The sequence below is a fragment of the Siphateles boraxobius genome, unplaced genomic scaffold (genome assembly GCF_051911475.1).
Source record: "Siphateles boraxobius isolate OS27281-9 unplaced genomic scaffold, OSU_SipBor_1 13, whole genome shotgun sequence".
NCBI lineage: Eukaryota > Metazoa > Chordata > Actinopteri > Cypriniformes > Leuciscidae > Siphateles > Siphateles boraxobius.
This window is the reverse complement of record NW_027508733.1, coordinates 7152666-7172706: the sequence shown is the minus strand read 5'-3', so window position 1 is coordinate 7172706 and position 20041 is coordinate 7152666. Positions and strand designations below refer to the sequence as shown.

General features: G+C 37.7%; 2 protein-coding genes and 1 long non-coding RNA gene across 5 annotated transcripts in view; all 3 read right to left on the bottom strand.

Moving 5' to 3' along the window:
* The window catches only part of LOC143735396 (uncharacterized), a 271580-nt gene that overhangs the window by 111857 nt on the left and 139682 nt on the right, over positions 1-20041 (bottom strand). The gene's annotated exons all lie outside the window — the stretch shown is intronic.
* LOC143735321 (uncharacterized) lies at positions 1584-4842 on the bottom strand. Of its 2 annotated transcripts, none has more exons than XM_077225475.1 (6): positions 4755-4842; positions 4122-4247; positions 3865-3979; positions 3472-3534; positions 2541-2831; positions 1584-2395 (listed from the first exon to the last, which is right to left on the bottom strand). In XM_077225475.1, the coding sequence occupies exons 3-6, from the start codon at positions 3869-3871 to the stop codon at positions 2334-2336; spliced, it is 423 nt and encodes a 140-aa protein (XP_077081590.1). In that variant the 5' UTR covers positions 3872-3979; positions 4122-4247; positions 4755-4842; the 3' UTR covers positions 1584-2333. The 2 variants fall into 2 exon arrangements, with proteins under 2 accessions (XP_077081590.1, XP_077081589.1); XM_077225474.1 differs by having other exon boundaries at positions 3472-3517.
* LOC143735311 (uncharacterized) lies at positions 9145-15215 on the bottom strand. 2 transcript variants are annotated; one of them, XM_077225456.1, is made up of 6 exons: positions 14016-15215; positions 13416-13565; positions 13086-13257; positions 11367-11434; positions 11124-11167; positions 9145-9447 (listed from the first exon to the last, which is right to left on the bottom strand). In XM_077225456.1, exons 1-6 carry the CDS (start codon positions 14115-14117, stop codon positions 9381-9383), a joined length of 603 nt encoding a protein of 200 aa, XP_077081571.1. In that variant the 5' UTR covers positions 14118-15215; the 3' UTR covers positions 9145-9380. The 2 variants fall into 2 exon arrangements, with proteins under 2 accessions (XP_077081571.1, XP_077081572.1); XM_077225457.1 differs by lacking the exon at positions 14016-15215 and having other exon boundaries at positions 13416-13667.

Here is a 20041-nt window from a genome sequence, read left to right as displayed (position 1 = left end):
CAGACTGACATATGTTACTCTCCAGGTCAAGCCCTTTCCAACAATATATTTGTTTTAGTCCTACGACAAAGTTTCAATTTTAACTTTTCATGGACACAGCCTTGGCTCAGGCATAGTTTAGGTGAGGACTTTGAGGCCCCGACCTCAATTTTTATATATATATTTTTTAAAATTTAGTATTATAACAATACTGCACGTATGTACTACAGCAAAGCAACAAACAGACTATTTTAGTGTTTTGGCCAGAATCATAAACTTATGAACATCAGCATTGGTCTAAAGATGCAATTAGGTGTCCAAAAGTACTTACAAATGATGTCAGTGGTGGATGACGTTTTCAGATCATTTACTTAAGTAAAAGTACTAATAATTTGCTGGACAAATACTCTGTTACAAGTAAAAGTAAAAGTCAAAATAACACATTCATAATGTTACTTAAGTAAAATTATGAAAGCATAATCAGGAAAATGTAAAGTATTGAAAGTAAAAGTATTCAAAGCTGAAAGAAAAACGTTGTAATATTATTATCATGATATTATTGTACTCATGTGCTAATGTAAAAGTAGTTGGTTGTGGTTGAACAATTTTGTCTCTGACTGCATGAGATGATTATTTCATTATGGATGAATTTGCTGATTTTTTTATTTTTATGAATCGAGAGCCCATAGCCCAAAAGTAACACCCTCACACTGCTTGTTTCGTCAGTCTAAACCTAAAAATGTTTACAAATATATATTAAAATAATCAAAAAGAAAAGAGGAAAATCTTCACATTTGTTAAGATGGAACCATGAAATGTTTTTACATGACATGACTAAATAGCTGGCTATTAAAGTTCTGTCGATCAACTAATGTACTAGCTGTACTTGTATAAACTGTTGAGTACCTTAATTTATACTCTTCATATTGTTTGTGTGCAAAACCCCACCGTTGTAAAGCTTCACATTAAAAGCATTTAACTGGCAAAACACAAGTGACCTTTTATTTTGAAGTAGTCACAGGAAATGCAATCTGTTTTTTTTTTAAATTATTTTTATTAAATGCTCGTAAAAGGAAAAAAAAAAACATCAACAGTTATTGTCATAACATAATACAATTGAGTCCTTCAATCCAGATTAAGCTCCTTCAGTCTTTTTAATCCAGATTAAGTGCCAAATCCTTAAACACAGCCACTGTTCTTATAGCTTTTAAATTTTTTTGAGAACTCAATAGATTCAAAATACATTTTCATTTCAAGTTTAAATCTTACAAAAAGAGGATTGCATTTAGAAAATTTACATTTGTGAATATGAAATTTAGCTAACAGAAAAATAAGGTTTATAAAATAAATCACTTTTCTTTTCACATTCATGAAAACCAAAAATTACATTTCTATAGGAAATGTAATCTGTTTGTGAGATTTACACATCAAAAATGCGTCTACACAAGACAACCATCATGTTCAACAGTTTTCTGAAAAGAAAATACACAAGAACAAACACCAGTAATTTGTACTTAATTACAGTACTTGAGTAAATGTACTTATTTACTGTCCACCACTGAAGGATTTAACTGGCATATTAAGTTCACACAACAGACAATTCAATCAAATGGGTTTATTACAGTGGTGCAAATGTATGCATCATAACAAAGACATTTCTTTATAGTTTTACAGGATGTAAGTGAAAAATGCTTGGATTTGTCTGTCTGTATGTACATTTAGATGATGTCATATGGAAAACATAAAAGAAAAACATCTATGGTTTCAATGCTATTTGACAGTATTCAGTATGCTATAACTACAAATAACAAAAAAATAATATGGGTAGTATATGCATATTGCATACAAATACAGTATAAATCCACATACATTATGGAAATACCAAAGTACATTAGAATTATACTTGTTAAAATTACAGACTGCCATTGAATCTTCATTAGATGTTTCCATGCATAGATGATGAGAAGCAGCAATAAGCAGTTTTGGTCTGAAACCAGCAAGCTCAAATGTCAGAAGAGATAAATAAATCAATGTTTTTCTATTTTTTAAAATAAAAATACACACAAAATCTACAAAAACTTTCCTGTAGATACTTTGGTACAGCTATTTAAAACAAAGGCAAGGCAAGATTTTTTGTACAAATCTCCAGTTCCTGTGTGTTGTTTGGCAGTGGTCTTTAGGTGTCTTCTTCCTCAGACTCAGGGCTGGCGAAGCCATTGTCATCCCACTCCTCAATGTCCTCATGTATGGAAAGAAAATCAAATTCCATAGTGGCTATACTGCTGTATGCATTAACAGCCTGTTTGTGTTGACTTCTAAGTGAGTGACCGCTCCGATTGAGGACACTGTTGAGCCTATGTGTTGAGAAGCCAGTTGAAGCCAGTTGTTTCGTTGACCTCTGTCAGGTCAACGAAACCTGTAGAGGAATTGTGGAAAAAAATAGAAAGAGAAGTGCCTGATCACAACTCAATGTATAAAGTAGAGTTCCCTGGAGATATATCTATCTATCTATATATTATAAACAAATACATAATACTAAAATCTAAAGATCTTGTACATACTGCAGGTTTTGATCCGCTCCAAAGTCTGTCCTCTGAGTGACTCCACTTCTTGGACTTGCTTCAGAAGGTACTTGATGTGCTGAGACATCTCCTTTACCAGGATGCTCTGCTCCTCCTCCAAGCGTTTCAGTAGCATTACCTGGTCGAAGATAGATCTCTTCAACCTGAAGGTGTTGCCTTTGGTTGGGGAAAGGAATGGAATAGTGGACAAGGAATGTTTTATATTATATAGGTTGTCCCTCTTTCTTCTGTTCCAACCCATGGCCTGTCGCGTTAGCATGTTCACTCTTCCTAATGAAAACAATAATGCACCCACAAGCCAAAAAGTAAGATTTCACATCCAAAAGGCAATAAGAGTAACCCAACAGACATGCCAAAACCATATCACTAAAAGTTAGTTGAACTGGTAATTACCTTGAAGTAATACAATGATAACTTTCGTAAGAACAGAACAGATAAACTTTGTTTTTTAATTACCTATAAAAACACTATTAAGTATTTATTATTATTTATTTAGGCTACCACAGCGTGTAGTGTAAGTGTAACACCAACCAGCCTTTGTCATCTATTTTGTGACAAGTGCTGCCCTGGACAGAAAGCTGTTCACCTATAAAGAAAATAATACAATCAAATTTTGGTCTCCATTACATAAAAATATTACGTACACACCATAGATCTTGAAGTTGTGGTTTAACAGAAAGCATGTGTACTGAATTATCCTAGGAATTTGGGACCCCTTACAAATGTATGCATTTTGAATTGTTGAAAACAACTGAACTGCCTATTCTTTATTTTAACTCATACATAAAGGATGTGATTTATCCCTCACACCAGGTGTGTTACTTAGATGACAAATAAGTACCTTTTGGTGTAATGGTTTCTATTAAGACTCTTTGAAGCCATAGTTAAAATACTGACAATAATACCACACCTGCTCCACTTCCTCTCCCACTGTGTTTCCTGCTCCATCCTGGCTTCTGCCACCCCATCTCACCTGCAACAGAGCGAGAAGTGTTATGTAGCAGTACTTCAGGAGTTTTGATATAACATCATCCAATCAGGCATAACATGCACAAATGTAAAAATAATCCTTTGCACTGAAGATTACTTGAATGTTATATCTACATTAATTCATACAATTATCTCTAAAACATCTCATGACCCAAGCTTTTATTTGGCGGGGAAAAACAAAATCCCTGTCCTACAAATTTGAACAAGCAGCTGAAAAGCAGTTGGTGAAAGATAACACACAGCACGTTCTATTATCCGACCCATTATTTCTCAATAACTACAGCCATACCAGACTTAAAGTTATTGCATGTACCTCGCATTTTGCTGTATGGGCTTTGGCATGCAAGACGCTCAGGAATGGCCTCATTTCTGTCAATGGCAGAAGCTCTGGTAAACCCTCTGCTACTTTGTTAAGGTAGGGCCAGTACCTAAAAAGCAGGAGCAGCATCATGTGAGTGTAACAAAGATCCATTTTTAATTGAAATCTAAAATGACTAACATAACTGTAAAGCTGAGAAACAAGACATTTTAATCATTGAGTTGGATTTGCAATATGACAATGAGAATTACCTGCATGTAACATCCATACAGAAGAAGGTAACATTTGCCTTCTATGACATCTCTCTTTGAAGAAACATCGGATAAGCAAATATTTCTCCGCGGTAATGGCTCAGTCCTCGTAAGAGAAACCCATGTCTGATAAATCAGAAGAAAATCTAGTGGTTAAGAATCAATTGACCCAGTAAGGCCTGGCTTAAGCACACATCTCTGTCAACTGAGTGCATATAACAAAATATATGATAAATATAATACTTGGCTACTATAAAGATTAGATAAATACCACTCTGCAAGGAAACGTGTGAATTGCTTTCAATTTTTACTCAGACTTGGATTGCCATTAAAACTCAAATATCAGACTCAAGAATCATACACACACACACACACACACACACACACACACACACACACACACACACACACACACACACACACACACACACACACACACACTGAATGCCCTCCTCGTCTATCTGAGAACCAGACTTTTTTGACATCTCTCTGCCAGCGGTGAACTTAGCAGTACTGCAGACAGCACTGTCATTTGCCTATAAAGTCAGTTTATAACACATTTTAAGGTACATAAAAACACAAAACAGCTGTATAAACAACTATTATACAAAAAAAACAATCAAATGTTCATACACTTCTTATGTTGCCTCTGACATGGTCAACAAAGGTAGCAGCTTCCTCGTCCTTGGCAAGAAACAAGCCCTCATATATGGGTGGCTCCTCAGTCCTGTCCATAAGATAACATGCGTCAGTAATAAAAATCACAAGTACTACATTTACTATTTGTTAAAATGTAAGTTATGATCACTCAAAGACAACCCGAATGGCTACTATTTGTGTAAGACAAGACTAAAATAAACTTCTAAAAAATACCTATACCTACCCTTTTGACTTGCTGAAGCGGTAATGTTTTCGGTTTCCATCAGAGCAGACAGCCAACATGTCTGGAGAACATGCTGGACACTCAAAGTGATGGACCTGCCACATATCCTCTTCTTTGTATTGACAGAAGGTAAACTCAAAAAGGCTTAGCTGAAATGTATCAGCACAGATACTACCTGTCTGCATATTAAGAAATGTTTGGTTAGGATCTTTTGAAGCAATACCCATAATTAAATATTAGGTATACAGTAATATAATTTTGTTTGTTATATGTTTCAGTGATATTCAGGCAGATTTACCCTTCCAGCTTGAACAGATCTGTGCTCCAACATTTTCAGGAAGGCCTGTCTGGACATGGCTGGCGCCGTCACCTTCATATGTTCAAACGAGGTGAAGACATCAAACTTGTATAGGGTCTGGCAGCTGGTGCTCGCTGGCCAGTACCGATAAACGGGCAGGTCCTTCACCTCGGGAGTCCATTCTGCAGAGCATGATGGACAGGATTTCCGAGGCAAGTAGACATCATATCGTCCTGTGAACAAGTGAATATAATGTAGTAAAGACTAAAATAATTTCAGTAATCAAATTGCAACAGATTGCCTTCTATACAGAGATACAAATATATTATATATTAGCTATTTGACATGGCATTTGGGCATTACCTAAAAATGACATGGTGATAAAAAGCTTTGCATTGCATACAGCGGTAAAGTTATAGTACAATAATACTTTCACAAAAAGGAGGGCTTTCAGAACAACACACCATTGATGGTGACCACAGAAATATGCTTCCCTGGAGTGATTGTGAGGTCATGAGTGCATTCACAAATTGACCTTGGTGCAGGAACAGGCAGTTGACATACTGCAAAACAGAAAGAAGTTATGAAGGGTGTATTTACAGCATCTCCTCAGTCCCTTAGATGCATTTCCCAAAACGCTAACCTCATTTTCAAAATAGTGCTTTAAAACCCTACAATTAATCCAAACTGGCCACACCACTATTCCAACTGTAATTGTCACTATGTTGAAACAACATGTAAATGCTTAAGCACATTTTGAAAAATATTAAGACGCAATTGACTTAGCTGGTCAAAGATATGCTGGTCAGAACTGTCAAAACCAATCATACTTTTGTTATTCAGCTATTCAATTTCACACTTGCACTTTTGAGTTTAAAAAATGTCTAAGCCATTTAGAAACTCTGTTAAATATAAACATGTGCGCTAGCTACAACAACATTTGGGGAATTACACTATAAGTATGAGACAATTTGATATAATGCTAATTTTAACATACTTTGTTTACAAAACTGAGGCTGCCATTTTCATCCACCACCACAGCAGTTGTAGGGGGAACGGGCTCAAGAAATCCATGAAACACAGCCTCTCTGTCATGGAAGACATTTCTCTTGTGGGCCTCTATGTCACAGGTAGCACAGAGGAACTCCATGTCCAGTGGTACACAGTCCAGGCACCTGATCACAGCTTCTACAGCACAGCATCTGTGACAATTTTGGATGAATACTCTCTCGGCTGAGAGCTTTGCATCAAAAAGCATAGGCCTAGCAGTTTTCATTCTCACATCTGTGAGAAGCTGCCTTTGTTCCCAAGCAGAAACCATTCTGTCTGTTCCATCCAGAACCTGACCTGCAGTTATGGTGTCCCTTAACTCGAGTCTTGTTTCTAAAAAACAAAAATATACATTCACTTGTCCTTAAAAGGGCTATACTCATGATTATGATCACACACAAGTATATATCAGTTATACTGTGAGTCTGTAGTGGAACTGACAAAACATAATGCTTGATTATGATTAAATAAATGGTGGAAATTGGAAAATGTAGTGTAATGATACTACTGTAACACTCAGTATTCTCACCAAGACTTGCCAACTCTTAATCTTCTATCTGAAGGCCTTCCTCATGCACAGGATCCCTTCTTCTGGATTGAGAAGCAGCTGCAGAGACAGTCATTTTGCTTAACCCTTTGATCAATATAACATGAAACCAATTATTTTTCAAATGAAAATATTCCATAAGGACTGGAGGCAAGGAAACTAAGCAAAAATTCTTAAAACATAAGTAAGGATTATCAGTCGCATGCTAATCGCAGATAATCGCAGAATTATGTACTATATAAATATGTACGAGTATCGTACGAATTTGACAACTTGTTAAATCATGTGAATTATGAACTATGTTCGTACTGATTGGGCTATGGGTTTTGTAAGAAAAGGTTTAAGAAACAACAAATGCTTTTATAAAATGTTTGATTTAGGGTTAAAACCAACACATACATACCATTGTGAATATTTGCCTTTGCAGCTGTCCGTCTCCTCGGTTTACTTGTCCTCAAACAATAATGAGCTGACTGAGTCCGAAAGGCCCTTTTGGTCTTTTCAGCTGAAAAAGAGAATCATTATGAATAATATATAGGATTATTTAAAGGAAAAAGTACAGATTTAACTTACAAATATAGGATGTTACATTATTAAGCATTAAAAGCATGCTAAGTGTTGTGGTTAATATGCATTTACAACAAATATCACTTTAAAACTACCAATACTGAGGTAAAAGCATGGTAAGTTTTGTGATTACTGTCCTTTACTACACCCATCACAGTAAAACTAAGGTTACTGAGGTTTAAAGCATGGTAAGTTGTGTGGTTACTGTCCTTTTACCACACCTATCACAGTAAAACTAGGGTTTCTGTAGTAAAAGCATAGTACGTGTTGTGGTTACTGTGCATTTACAATAAGTATCACATTAAAACTACCAATAGTGTGGTAAAAGCATGGTAAGTTTTGTGATAACGGTCTTTTTCCTACACTTATCACAGTAAAACTAATGTTACTGTGGTAAAAGCATGGTGAGTGTTGTTTTTACTGTGCTTACTACAAATACAACTTTGGAACTTATTGTATTACTTTAAACCTGATATGAATATGATTAACTTATTAAAGTTCTAGGACTATAACGTCACGTGACAGCAGTTTAATCTCCCTGTTTTGAATTAGAAAGCAATGAAACGCAAAACCTCCGTGGAGATGACAGATATAATGCAGTGACTGAACGTGAGCTAATCTGATTAATATCGACAAACAGAAAATACATTAGCCTATATCAAACATTATAAGGACAGCGTATTTACGACTACTTACCAACATCTTGCACACGTGAACTACTGCCAAATATCGCGATGTGTCCGGAATGAGACTTCTTCAGCGCAATTTCCTAGTGATAAAATATAATTTTTTAAATATCAATAAAAAACAAAGCAATCCAGCTTCCCTGGCAATAAGACCGAAATAATAACATTAAAATAAATACACAAACCATGATAAGACCTCGTGAATAAATGTTGATTAAACAGCTCTCTGTAGCCTGACAGGCAGAAAGAATCGTGCTGTGATCAAGAAAGATGCTTCCCATTGAAATACGTTAGTTTAAAAAACGTGCTGATATCACGAAAATGACGAAATAAATAGGCTAAATAAATAAATCCGTGTCAAACGAATCAATAGATTAAATTACGTGACCAACAGTCGCATAAAGTGACGGCATCAGCGTCACAGTCAGTGACGAGGGCATCACCGTTGATGGACAGTTGATTTCCTTTCGTCTAAATCCGACGATGAGGGATTAACATGAATGTCTATCTGACGGACCCCCGCGTCGAAAAACAACGTCAAGGGTACACCTCTTTCGTTGAAACTTGACGCCAGGGGTCCTTGGCCATGCTTCAGACATTTGACGAGTAGGGATATGGTCACCAAAGTTTACCCACTGTAAGCACGGTCAAATAAGGAAATAAGCTATTTCACCTATTTAACGCTTACATTTTTTAAATCTGATAACACCAAGCATGCTTTCAAATTTTTAGAGGCTTCTGGACCCTCTTGACCTCTGGTCCTGGTAAGCCTGTTAATTTATCCACCCCTGCCTACCTCAGCTACCCTTTATACAGAAAATGTATGGTTTAGCTGGTGGAATCAACGGTTCCAACGGTGTCAATTAATATGAATGAAAACATGTCCCACCTTCCTACATACTTTGTGCATCACATTACAATATATCATTTGATGCATTGAAGATTTCATATGATTGGCTAACCCACAAGGTGAATGGAAAGACAAACAGAAATAATGGTATACTTAGATTTATTTGAACACAGCTTTTAACAAAAATCAATAATAATTAAAATAAATAAAAAAACAGCATGACAGCATGTTAGGGTGGAAACCATTGAAAGTGTGTAACGCGGCTCCTCCTCATCTAAAGTAGTCACATCCGCAAGCAGGATGGCTGTGCCCGTAATGGCAAACTTGACATTTCATAGCAGGTATTTAACTCATTGAATTACAGACCAATGTGTGACATTACACATGGTTGGCACCTGGTGAGAACTGGCAGGTCGGCTCCCATGTCTCCTCCCAGATTTTTCCACTGTAAGTATCAGTAAAAAAAAATAACATTAGAACAGTGAAAAACAGGAGCCATTTTAACAATAGTTTCACAGCATAAATATTTTCAAAAAATATTGTACGGTCTTGTATTTCATTGTTTTTATAAAACCTATACATATATAGTGCTTGATGAAATGTAACAGATAAACATCAGCCACTCTCATAGATAAAGTCATAGAAAGTCAATAGCTGATATCAGTCAACAAGGATGATCTTGGCCGATACTGATGTTCTGCCAATATATTGGTGAATGTCTACTTCCTACATAGACATTACACAGGGGGAATTATGCATAGTACTGAAAAGAGCAAGTGGCTAAATCCTGTAGACAATATTTGACACTGCATTTAATCCACCCTATACCAACAGTGTAACCAATAGTGTAATTAATATACAGATAGGTCTACAATTACAATATTGTGCAATATTTCAAGCAATTTTTGTTGATTTAATCTTGATTACAGCTCATGAAAACCAAAAAAATAAATCAACTCACTATATTATAATAAAGAGGAATACAGAAATGTCGACCTTTTGAAAATAAATGAACAAATCTGACTTATCAAAAATTGTTAATGCATACACTCTATACTTGGTGTGGCTGCTTTTGCACAAATTACTGCATCAGTGTGGTGTGGTGTGGAGGCCATCAGTGTATGGCATTGCTGAGGTGTTATAAAAGCCCATGTTGCTTTGATAGTGACCTTGAAGTTGTCTGTAATGTTGGGTTTGGTTTCTATCATTGTCCTCTCTATGGGGTTCAGGTGAGACGAGTTAAGCACAGCAATACCATGCTAAGCAACCCAGTTACTAGTCTCAGCCTCAGACGTCACGCCCACGGAACGTTGGCTAAACGTCTGATGCATATGGTACACTTAACTGGAAACACTTCAGGAATGTCGAAGTCGTCATCTGATTGGTTGAATTTTATCGGATTTCCGGGGGGGCGGGAGTGTCGTGTTTATTTTCGGTCCGCCGGGAAACAAAGCGCAGACGTGTGATTGCGTTTCCTACTGATTTACTCGGTGTTTTGATCAGATGTGGTAATGCAGACGCCATTGTTGTTATACGTGCACGAACAGATCAATGACTTACTGCTTGTTTTCTTCTCCTTTGATTTTTTTATGCTGACTGACTTGTTGCACGCCGGTCTGTTGTTGTGGGGACATTTCCACGCGTCGAAACGTGACGCTGAACGAAACGAACTGTAATTGGTTGTTTGACATGTCGGTCAAACGGCCTTATGGGCGGGCCTTGACCAAAGAAAGCTGCTATGAATTCCAGACCTTCAGCCGTCAGTCTGAAGGTCTGGCTACGCGAGACTACCCAGTTACTAGCAGTTTTGGCCCTGTGGCAGGGGCAGAGTCCTGCTCGAAAAGGATATGAGCATGTACATAAAGCTCGTCAGCAGATGGAACCATGCTCTAAAATCTCCAGGTAGAAGGCTGCATTGACGCTGGACCTAAAACCTAGTGGACATGACAATTCTTTCAATGCTGCTTTTTGGTTGCAAAACTTTGAGACCCACCTGTACATTTAAAGTTGTGTGTGCTACAATATAAATTTCAACCTTTATCCACTACCTATGAGACGGTAAAAAGTGGAAACAGAGTACATGTATGAAGGCAATATAAACCAATATAAAGCAGTACTTACCACGCAGAGCAAGGTAACCATTTCACCCTTACTTCCTCTTGCCCCTACAGAAAGACACAAACATATAATCAGGTTTTGAATTTCATAATTTTTAGGCCAAGGCCACTTGGCCTTCAGTTGAACTTAAATGGACTCAAATTACCAATGCTTAAATGGTCAGTATTTTGTGATATGTGAAATGCCAGATGAGCCACAGACAATGGAGAGATGATCAGACAGCCTAATGAAAAATATATTTCTTACCTCATTTATCCTTCGTCCTGTTATGGAGTCATATTTGAAAACTTTTTGCCTACTACATTTCCGGCAACCTTAAAATGACAAAAATAATAATAATAATATTAATTAACCATAAATATAAAAAAACTAGAAATTAAACTTAAATTCTTAGTTTCATAAAACCTGGGGAACAACTTTAAGCATTGTCCTTGAACTTTGAAAACGTCAGAAAATACAGCTAAATAACTAAAGAATACATATATAAAGGGCCATTCACACCAAAAACGATAACTATATAAAAAAAAATATTGTTCTCGTTAATATGATAAACTATAACGACATTGAGAACAATATCGTTGGGGATCGCTTTTAAAGCGATTTTGAGAACAATAAAAAGAAAAGCTAACAACCAATAAGAACCTATCACATCTTAGCCATCACATTTATTAACACAAGGTGAGACTTTGCTTATAGCTGGTCAGTCTGTCTGGACGCTTTTATCGTTATAGTTATAGTTCCTGGAATGAACTGCTCTTTAGCCATCAGATTCATTGATTTCATAGCCGAAATTTAGCCTAATTATCCTACTGCCTAGCCCAAAGGTTATTGAAGCAGATTGTGAACAGTGATAGGGGGGGATAAGCTACCTGGGCTGCCCACTGATGTGTGTGTGAGTGTGTGTGTGTGTATTCATCTCTCCTCAAGCTCATTGCTTTACTCCTAAAGTGTGCGTGTTCAGTACTGAAAGGTATGCATGCGAGGACAAACTCTCTCACTAATTACTCACTATTAACTACGGTAATTGATTGCACTTAAATTTACCTAAAGATTTCTGTATTTCATGAATAATGATTACAAAAAGGAGAAACTCATACATGGTGTGCTAAGACCACAGTTAACTTACACTTTCGTTTTTTTGGGGGGGGTTGTTCCTTCACAGGGAGAGAGACAGGGTGTAAATCTAAAATATAAAATGTCTCCTTTTCCTGGGCCTGGGCCTGAGGGTGTGGCTCGGGCAGGGCCTGAGGGTGTGGCTCGGGGAGGGCCTGAGGGTGTGGCTCGGGGAGGGCCTGAGGGTGTGGCTCGGGGAGGGCCTGAGGGTGTGGCTCGGGGAGGGCCTGAGGGTGTGGCTCGGGGAGGGCCTGAGGGTGTGGCTCGGGGAGGGCCTGAGGGTGTGGCTCGGGGAGGGCCTGAGGGTGTGGCTCGGGCAGGGCCTGAGGGTGTGGCTCGGGCTGGGCCTGAGGGTGTGGCTCGGGCTGGGCCTGAGGGTGTGGCTCGGGCTGGGCCTGAGGGTGTGGCTCGGGCAGGGCCTGAGGGTGTGGCTCGGGCTGGGCCTGAGGGTGTGGCTCGGGATGGACCTGAGGGTGTGGCTCGGGCTGGGCCTGAGGGTGTGGATCGGGCTGGGCCTGAGGGTGTGGCTCGGGCAGGGCCTGAGGGTGTGGCTCGGGTAGGGCCTGAGGGTGTGGCTCTGGCTGGGCCTGAGGGTGTGGCTCGGGCTGGGCCTGAGGGTGTGGCTCGGCAGGGCCTGAGGGTGTGGCTCGGGCTGGGCCTGAGGGTGTGGATCGGGCTGGGCCTGAGGGTGTGGCTCGGGCTGGGCCTGAGGGTGTGGATCGGGCTGGGCCTGAGGGTGTGGCTCGGGCAATGTCGTCATGGAGTTCCCTACAATATTGCATGTGAATGTTAATTTTCAATATTTCACCATCATAAAAAAAACAGGCATGACTTAAATTACACAAATCCTACCTTCTTTGATCAATACAAAATTGTAGGCCTTTCTCATGGTGGCCACAATTTTTAGGTTGTCCTCAGTGGGTAGCAGATGGGTCACCACATCAGACACCCACTTTCCAGAGGCCTTATCTTTCTTTGCGAAAAAGAGAATTGGGACATAGCCCAATGCACTTAGTTTTTTCACCTGTAATAAATAAATGCAGACAGCAAACATTAGTTATTCCCACTGCATTACTTTCCACCCTATTGAAAAAAAAAGGAAATTCCCTTGCCCTATCACAAAATATTAATGAAAGTGAAACAAATCATATTGCTTAATGAAATATGAGCATTTCTACTTACTGCAATATGGGCAGAGTCCACCACTCTTCCCGCATTTCTGTTTTTTAGGACACTTTCCCCCCACTTCCTGTCCAGGGTCACTTTTTTGGCCACTACTTTCTTCTTTTGGGAGATGGCTGCGAAACAAGAGCTGCAGGTTTTGCGGCTCACCTGTGTTGGTAAAAGTATACCAAAGTGAGACATCAGATCCACAGTCACAGAGAAGAAGTAGAATCAATATACAGTTTAATTTGGCTGTATACAGGAAAGAGAGGAACACACGAAGCACAATGCAATTCAGAATATGCGTCTCTAGATTGACACAGGATTATTATTATTATTATTATTATTATTATCATACAGTGAAAGTGGCAGATGTAGGAGACACCCAGGCTAAATCAATGTTGCCTATGGCATTTGGTGCAAAACAAGCAATCAAAATTGATATCAACCAGACGCCTTAAATTATCACTGTTTTGTAACACAGAACACTTATCATACAGGGTCGTTTAGTAGGAGTATACTTTATAGTGTCCAAATGACCTAATAAAGAGAAATGTATAACATTTAAAACCACATATTTGAATATTGGACATAATGCTCTATTCGACTTTCCCTCACCTGGTTAGGTGCTTGGCAGGAGGGGCAAGGCCTGAACTTCTTTCGAGACATTTTGAAATCTACACCACACACACACACACACACACACACACACACACACATTTTCTAGAGTGCACTTTAGACAGTGTAAACAAACACAACACAACTTATTGGCATAATTGCTTTCTACCAAAACAATGAGAACGATTGAGCAGCTAACTTTAAGGTTAACTGTTAGCTAATTTAGTGTCACTGCAACAATAACCATGCACTTATATCAGTCTCTATGGCATGAATTTTCTACAGTGCACTTTAGAGTGCACCTATTTTGGAAGCTACTATATATATATATATGAATCAGTCAATAATTTATGACAGGATTACTTATTACATTATTTATGTATATATAAATTGTTTTATTTCATATTGAAAAATGTTGATGAGATACAATGTAGTAATTAATTTGTATTGTTAATACAATGGATTTTTAACAATTAGGCTGTCAAACAAACCAATCTGGCAACACCGTTCTTCATTCTGAACATTTATAATGTTGGATAGTTGAGGCCCGGGCTATGTAATAAAAATCTGAAAATCTTACATTCCCCTATGATTGTACCTTACATGATAATATGCGACAAAAATGAATTTGAATTCAATTAGCTAACTTTGCTAGCCTGCACATTTGGTGCAGAAAGCTATATTTTTTATAATGTCTTCTATCATTTCTTGTCATAAAAAAGGCCAACTTACAAATCTAAAGTTTCTAAACACAATTTCTTGTCCTGATCCAACAGTTTTTGATGTGTAAATGTAAGAATAATATCCATCTCTATTAATTAACCCTTCTACTTACCGAGTGGAAAATCGCAATGGACCTTGGGATCGCCCATACGGTGACGTCAGCGTTATTAATTGAGAGGATTTAATAAAAATAATAATTAAAAAAAAAATGGTTAATTGAACACAATCGTAGCATATTAAAATCAACAAACCTCCGATAAAAATACGTTATCCAGCATGCTCTAGATAAAGCAGTGTTTACCTATGAGAAGAAAACGCTTAAACTGCATACTTGCACGCGCATTGGAGCGTTGTTAAACTCACCTTTTAATTACGTTTTATCTGTAGTTGAGCGTTGCTTTGGTCAAACTCACCTCTGAATGCCGTTTTACCTGCAGTTGAGTGTTGTTAAACTCACCGCTGAATGTGGTTGCACACAATGTGCGTTGTTAAACTCACCGCTGATGAACGCGCTAAACTTTTGAGAGCACTTTGATATCAGATTGCGAGGGTTTTTAAACATCAAACACCAGTTGGAGGGCCAGATAAAAATTATCTGGGTGCCGCCATTTTAATCGCCCTGGCATAGATCATTTTGGTAGCCTATTCCTTTTTATTTTTATTTATTGTTGTCTCGACCCACAAGGCAGACAACGGGTTGCGGTGTTGATCGACCCAAGACGTCAAATTTCAACGCTGTTGAGTTCTATAGAAGTCTATGGGACTGCCCCGCACGTTGAAAAATGAAGCCGAAGGTATACCCAGTGCGTCAAAAAAGTGACGCCAGGGTCCCTTGGCCATGCGTCAGACATTTGACGAGTAGGGAGTGAGACTGTGTTGATTTCTTACTAGTTGCGATTCCACTTTTACATATCAGAAATACAATTCTTACTAGTAAAAACCTTTATTTTTGATATCAATAATTCAATTGTCACTAGTTGAAATGTCTATTCTTGATATCAACAATTGAATTGCTACTAGTAACAATGTTCATTTTTGATATCAATAATTCCATTTTCACTAGTGACTATGTTAATTTCTGATATCATGAATGTGATTGTTACTAGTAAGCAGGGACGTGCACAGGAATTATGAGGGGCAGTTGCTCTGACCTGAAAAAAGGGCTTCCCCTACATTCAGTTGTGCTTCTTGCTCGTATTCAGTTCTGATGGTAGGCTACGGGCAACTACGCATGATTTGTAGTATGATTGCGTAAAGGGAACAGGAATTCCGGTAGGGAACAGAATCGACTGCTAAACCCAGGGCCGATCCTGAACTCCCCCTGGGGCCCTAAGCAAAAGGGGCCCTCTACCTGACCTGTGACGCCGTGAGCTATGTAAACCATTTGCCATTGCCACACAATCACACCTGACACTTCAGTGCTCCCAATACAATCCTCCCTCCTTGAAACAAAACAGTCAAAGAATAAGTACAACAATATAGAACAGAATGAGGTTCAAACAAACAATATTTTTTGAATAGAGTATTTTCTATAGAATGTTAACATAACAAGTGAATATTAACGTAAACATAAATAAGAAGAAAATAATAAATTATAACCCTGAGCTTTGGCTTTTGGGATTAACTTTGGTTCTCTCTACAGCCTGGGTATTTTCGGCATCAGTATGATTTTATTTATTTATTATTATGCATGTTGAAGCAATTCTTGATTTATGGTTATTATTTACTGAGGGATGTGCATCCATATTGACCAGTATGTCCAGCTAATCAACATTTTAAATTCAATATAGCCTATAAATCAATAGTCAATCAATGTCAAATTGTCAATACATTGCTTTCTATCTTGCATAATTAGTGCAGTTGTTTAGAGTTTTTAACTACACTGAGACTAGATAATCAGTTTCTTGTTTTATAAATGTGACTTTGATTGGGAGTGCCATCATTCACGTGCATGTATTGTACAGTATGTCTGGTCTCCACATATTTCTGCTTGAAAAACGCGAGTTTCATTTCGTGCACGCGCATATGAACGCACGATAACACACGCGACGCGGTTATGTTTTCCGAGCTGCAGTAAACAAACACCGTTGCACTTTGTCGTTTATCAAAAACAAACGTAATAATTTTTTTTATTTTACTCTCACTTTTGTCAGGCACAAAGTGATGCAAGAGATGCACTGCCTGCCCAGCTAGGTTAGCAAGACCGAAAAACATCAAACTTTGCTGACATCAAACTTAGAGAGGAGAGAACACAAGTTTACCTGATTGTTGTTCCCGCAATTCACTCTCATGGGTTTTTTCTTCTTCCTCTTTTCGTGACCAGAAGGATAGTTTCGCTTCATTTTGTCATGGATGTTGTACACATTAATTGACACGCTATGACACGAGATGGAGGCGGGGCCTTAAGTAATTTGTGGGGTCTTACGCACCGGTCGCGTGCAGCGATGCAGCCACGTAAACAGTTTGCCCTTCCCTTACTGACTTTCACTTTCGGTGCACGAATGGAAGTGAATGAGGCTTTGCGATTTAAAAAAATAAATAAAAAATGTATCTAGGCCTATGTGAAATTCTGCAGCCATTGTACGATTTTTATTATTTTTTTCTCGGAAGGGCAACCTGAGTCGAGAAGGGCATATGGGCAGTTGCCCGGGCAACCTGAGCAACCCCCCTGTGCACGTCCCTGCTAGTAAGAAAGCCATTTTAGATATCTGAAATAATATTGATATCAGAAATACATTTTCAGATATCAAAAATGAAAGTTTTTACTAGTAGCAATTAAATTGTTGATATCAAGAATAGACATTTCAACTAATTTAATTATTGATATCAGGAATTCACATTCTTACTAGTAACAATGTATTTATTGATATCAAAAATTATATTTCTACTAGTAAGAAATCAATTGTTGATATCAACAATTAATTTTGAATGGCAGCCTATGGTGACATTTCACTAGTGAAAATACAATTGCAGATATCAAGAATTCAATTGTTGATATCAAGAATTAAATTGTTGATATCAATAATTCAATTGTTGATATCAAAAATGTAATTGTTGATATCAAAAATGTAATTGTTGATATCAACAATTGAATATCCTGGAAATGAATAAAAGTTAAAACGGCTTGCCATATTGTTACTAGTAAGAATGTGAATTCCTGATATCAATAATTCAATTGTCACTAGTTGAAATGTCTATTCTTGATATCAACAATTTAATTGCTACTAGTAAAAACTTTCATTTTTGATATCTTAAAATGTATTTCTGATATCAATATTATTTCAGATATCTAAAATGGCTTTCTTACTAGTAACAATCACATTCATGATATCAGAAATTAACATAGTCACTAGTGAAAATGGAATTATTGATATCAAAAATGAACATTGTTAGTAGCAATTCAATTGTTGATATCAAGAATAGACATTTCAACTAGTGACAATTGAATTCTTGATATCAAAAATAAAGGTTTTTACTAGTAAGAATTGTATTTCTGATATGTAAAATTGGAATTGCAAAAGTTTGCAAAATGAATAAGAATTGAGAAAAAACAATACTGTGCTCTCGAAAGAAAAACGTGTTGCAGGCACGAAAAATATATCCCATTGAAATACATTGGCTTGAAAGTCGTGCTGAGTGACACGAAAAAAAAGGGAAATTCGGGTCTATGAACACGAATCAATAGATTAAATTTCGTGACTATATAACGAACTGCCGTGAGACTGGGTTGGCACACGCCACAGACGGTCCGGGCACTGCACTTCCGCGCTTCAGAGTTCCGTGACCGTCTTTTGCGTTCCGTCAATATTACGTTATTATAAATGTAGCCTATATCTAAAAAAAAAAAAAAAACTTTTTTTTTTTGAAAATCGATTTTTGACATTTGTGAATCGATTCAGAATCGTCCACGTCCGCATCGCGATGCATAAGAATCGATTTTTCCCCCACCCCTAATGAATATCTATATCTGCAATAGACTTCAGGTGATTTTGATAAACACAGTAGGCTACTAGACGAAGGTGTCAGCTAACACGAAATGAAACAGTTACCACACTGTAAAAAAAGATTAGTTGACTCAACTTAACTAAGTCAAGTAATCTTGTTGCTTTGACTGAGTTAAGTTGAGTCAACTTATAGTGTCAAGTTTATTGCACTTCAAAACACGAGTTGACTCAACTTCCTGTATCAAGTAATCTGGACTGGAAAACATTAGTTAAGAGAACTAAAAAAAAGATGTTAGTTAATGGACTGCATTTATATAGTGCCATCCAGCTCGCCATCCAGCTCGTGTAAGCCAGATTCTTACAAAACCATGCCGTTTGTGACAAAACCTGTGCATGTTCCCCAGGTGTGTTTGGTGAATCAGTGTCAGTGATGGAGGGAGAGTCTGTCACTCTTAACACTAATGTCAGTGATATAAAAGAAGACGACGATATTCAGTGGAAATATGGAGCTGAAAACTTTCTGATAGCTGAAATCAGTAAAGCTTCTGGAATCTCCTCCACATATGATGATGTTCTTGATGGGAGATTCAGAGACAGACTGAAGCTGGACGATCAAACTGGATCTCTGACCATCACAAACACCAGAACTGAAAATGCTGGAGTTTATCAACTAGAGATAAGGGGAGCGGAACTGACATCAAAAACATTCAGTGTTTCTGTCTATGGTGAGAGATCATTTGTCTCATCCTTCAAATATTCTTATTTTATTTTTCACGTACTGAAATTTTATAATTTTAGATCACAGAAATACTTAATAAACACAATTGAATATATAGATTGTTGATTGTATTTATCCAGATTTGTTTATTCTCTCATATTTTTCAGCTCGTCTGCCTGTTCCTGTCATCTACAGAGTCTTTTCATCATCATCATCATCATCATCATCGTCATCATCGTCATCATCAAATTGTTCACTGGTGTGTTCATCAGTGTTGAATGTGAGTGATGCGACTCTCTCCTGGTACGCAGGAATGATTGTATTGTCCAGCATCAGTGTGTGTGATCTCAGCATCAGTCTCTCTCTACCTCTGGAGGTGGAATATCAGGATAAAAACACCTACAGCTGTGTGCTGAACAATCCCATCAGCAACCAGACCACACATCTGGACATCAACACACTCTGTCACACATGTGCAGGTACCACAGCACTGATGATGATATTATTCATATTCATTCACTGTGTTTATTTTAACGAGACTAATAACATAAGTTGCCAGACATGATGAATGAGCTTATGTCATCATCATCATTACTCGAGACTTAAGTCAGCTTGTTGAATATATATGTATATTCTGTTTT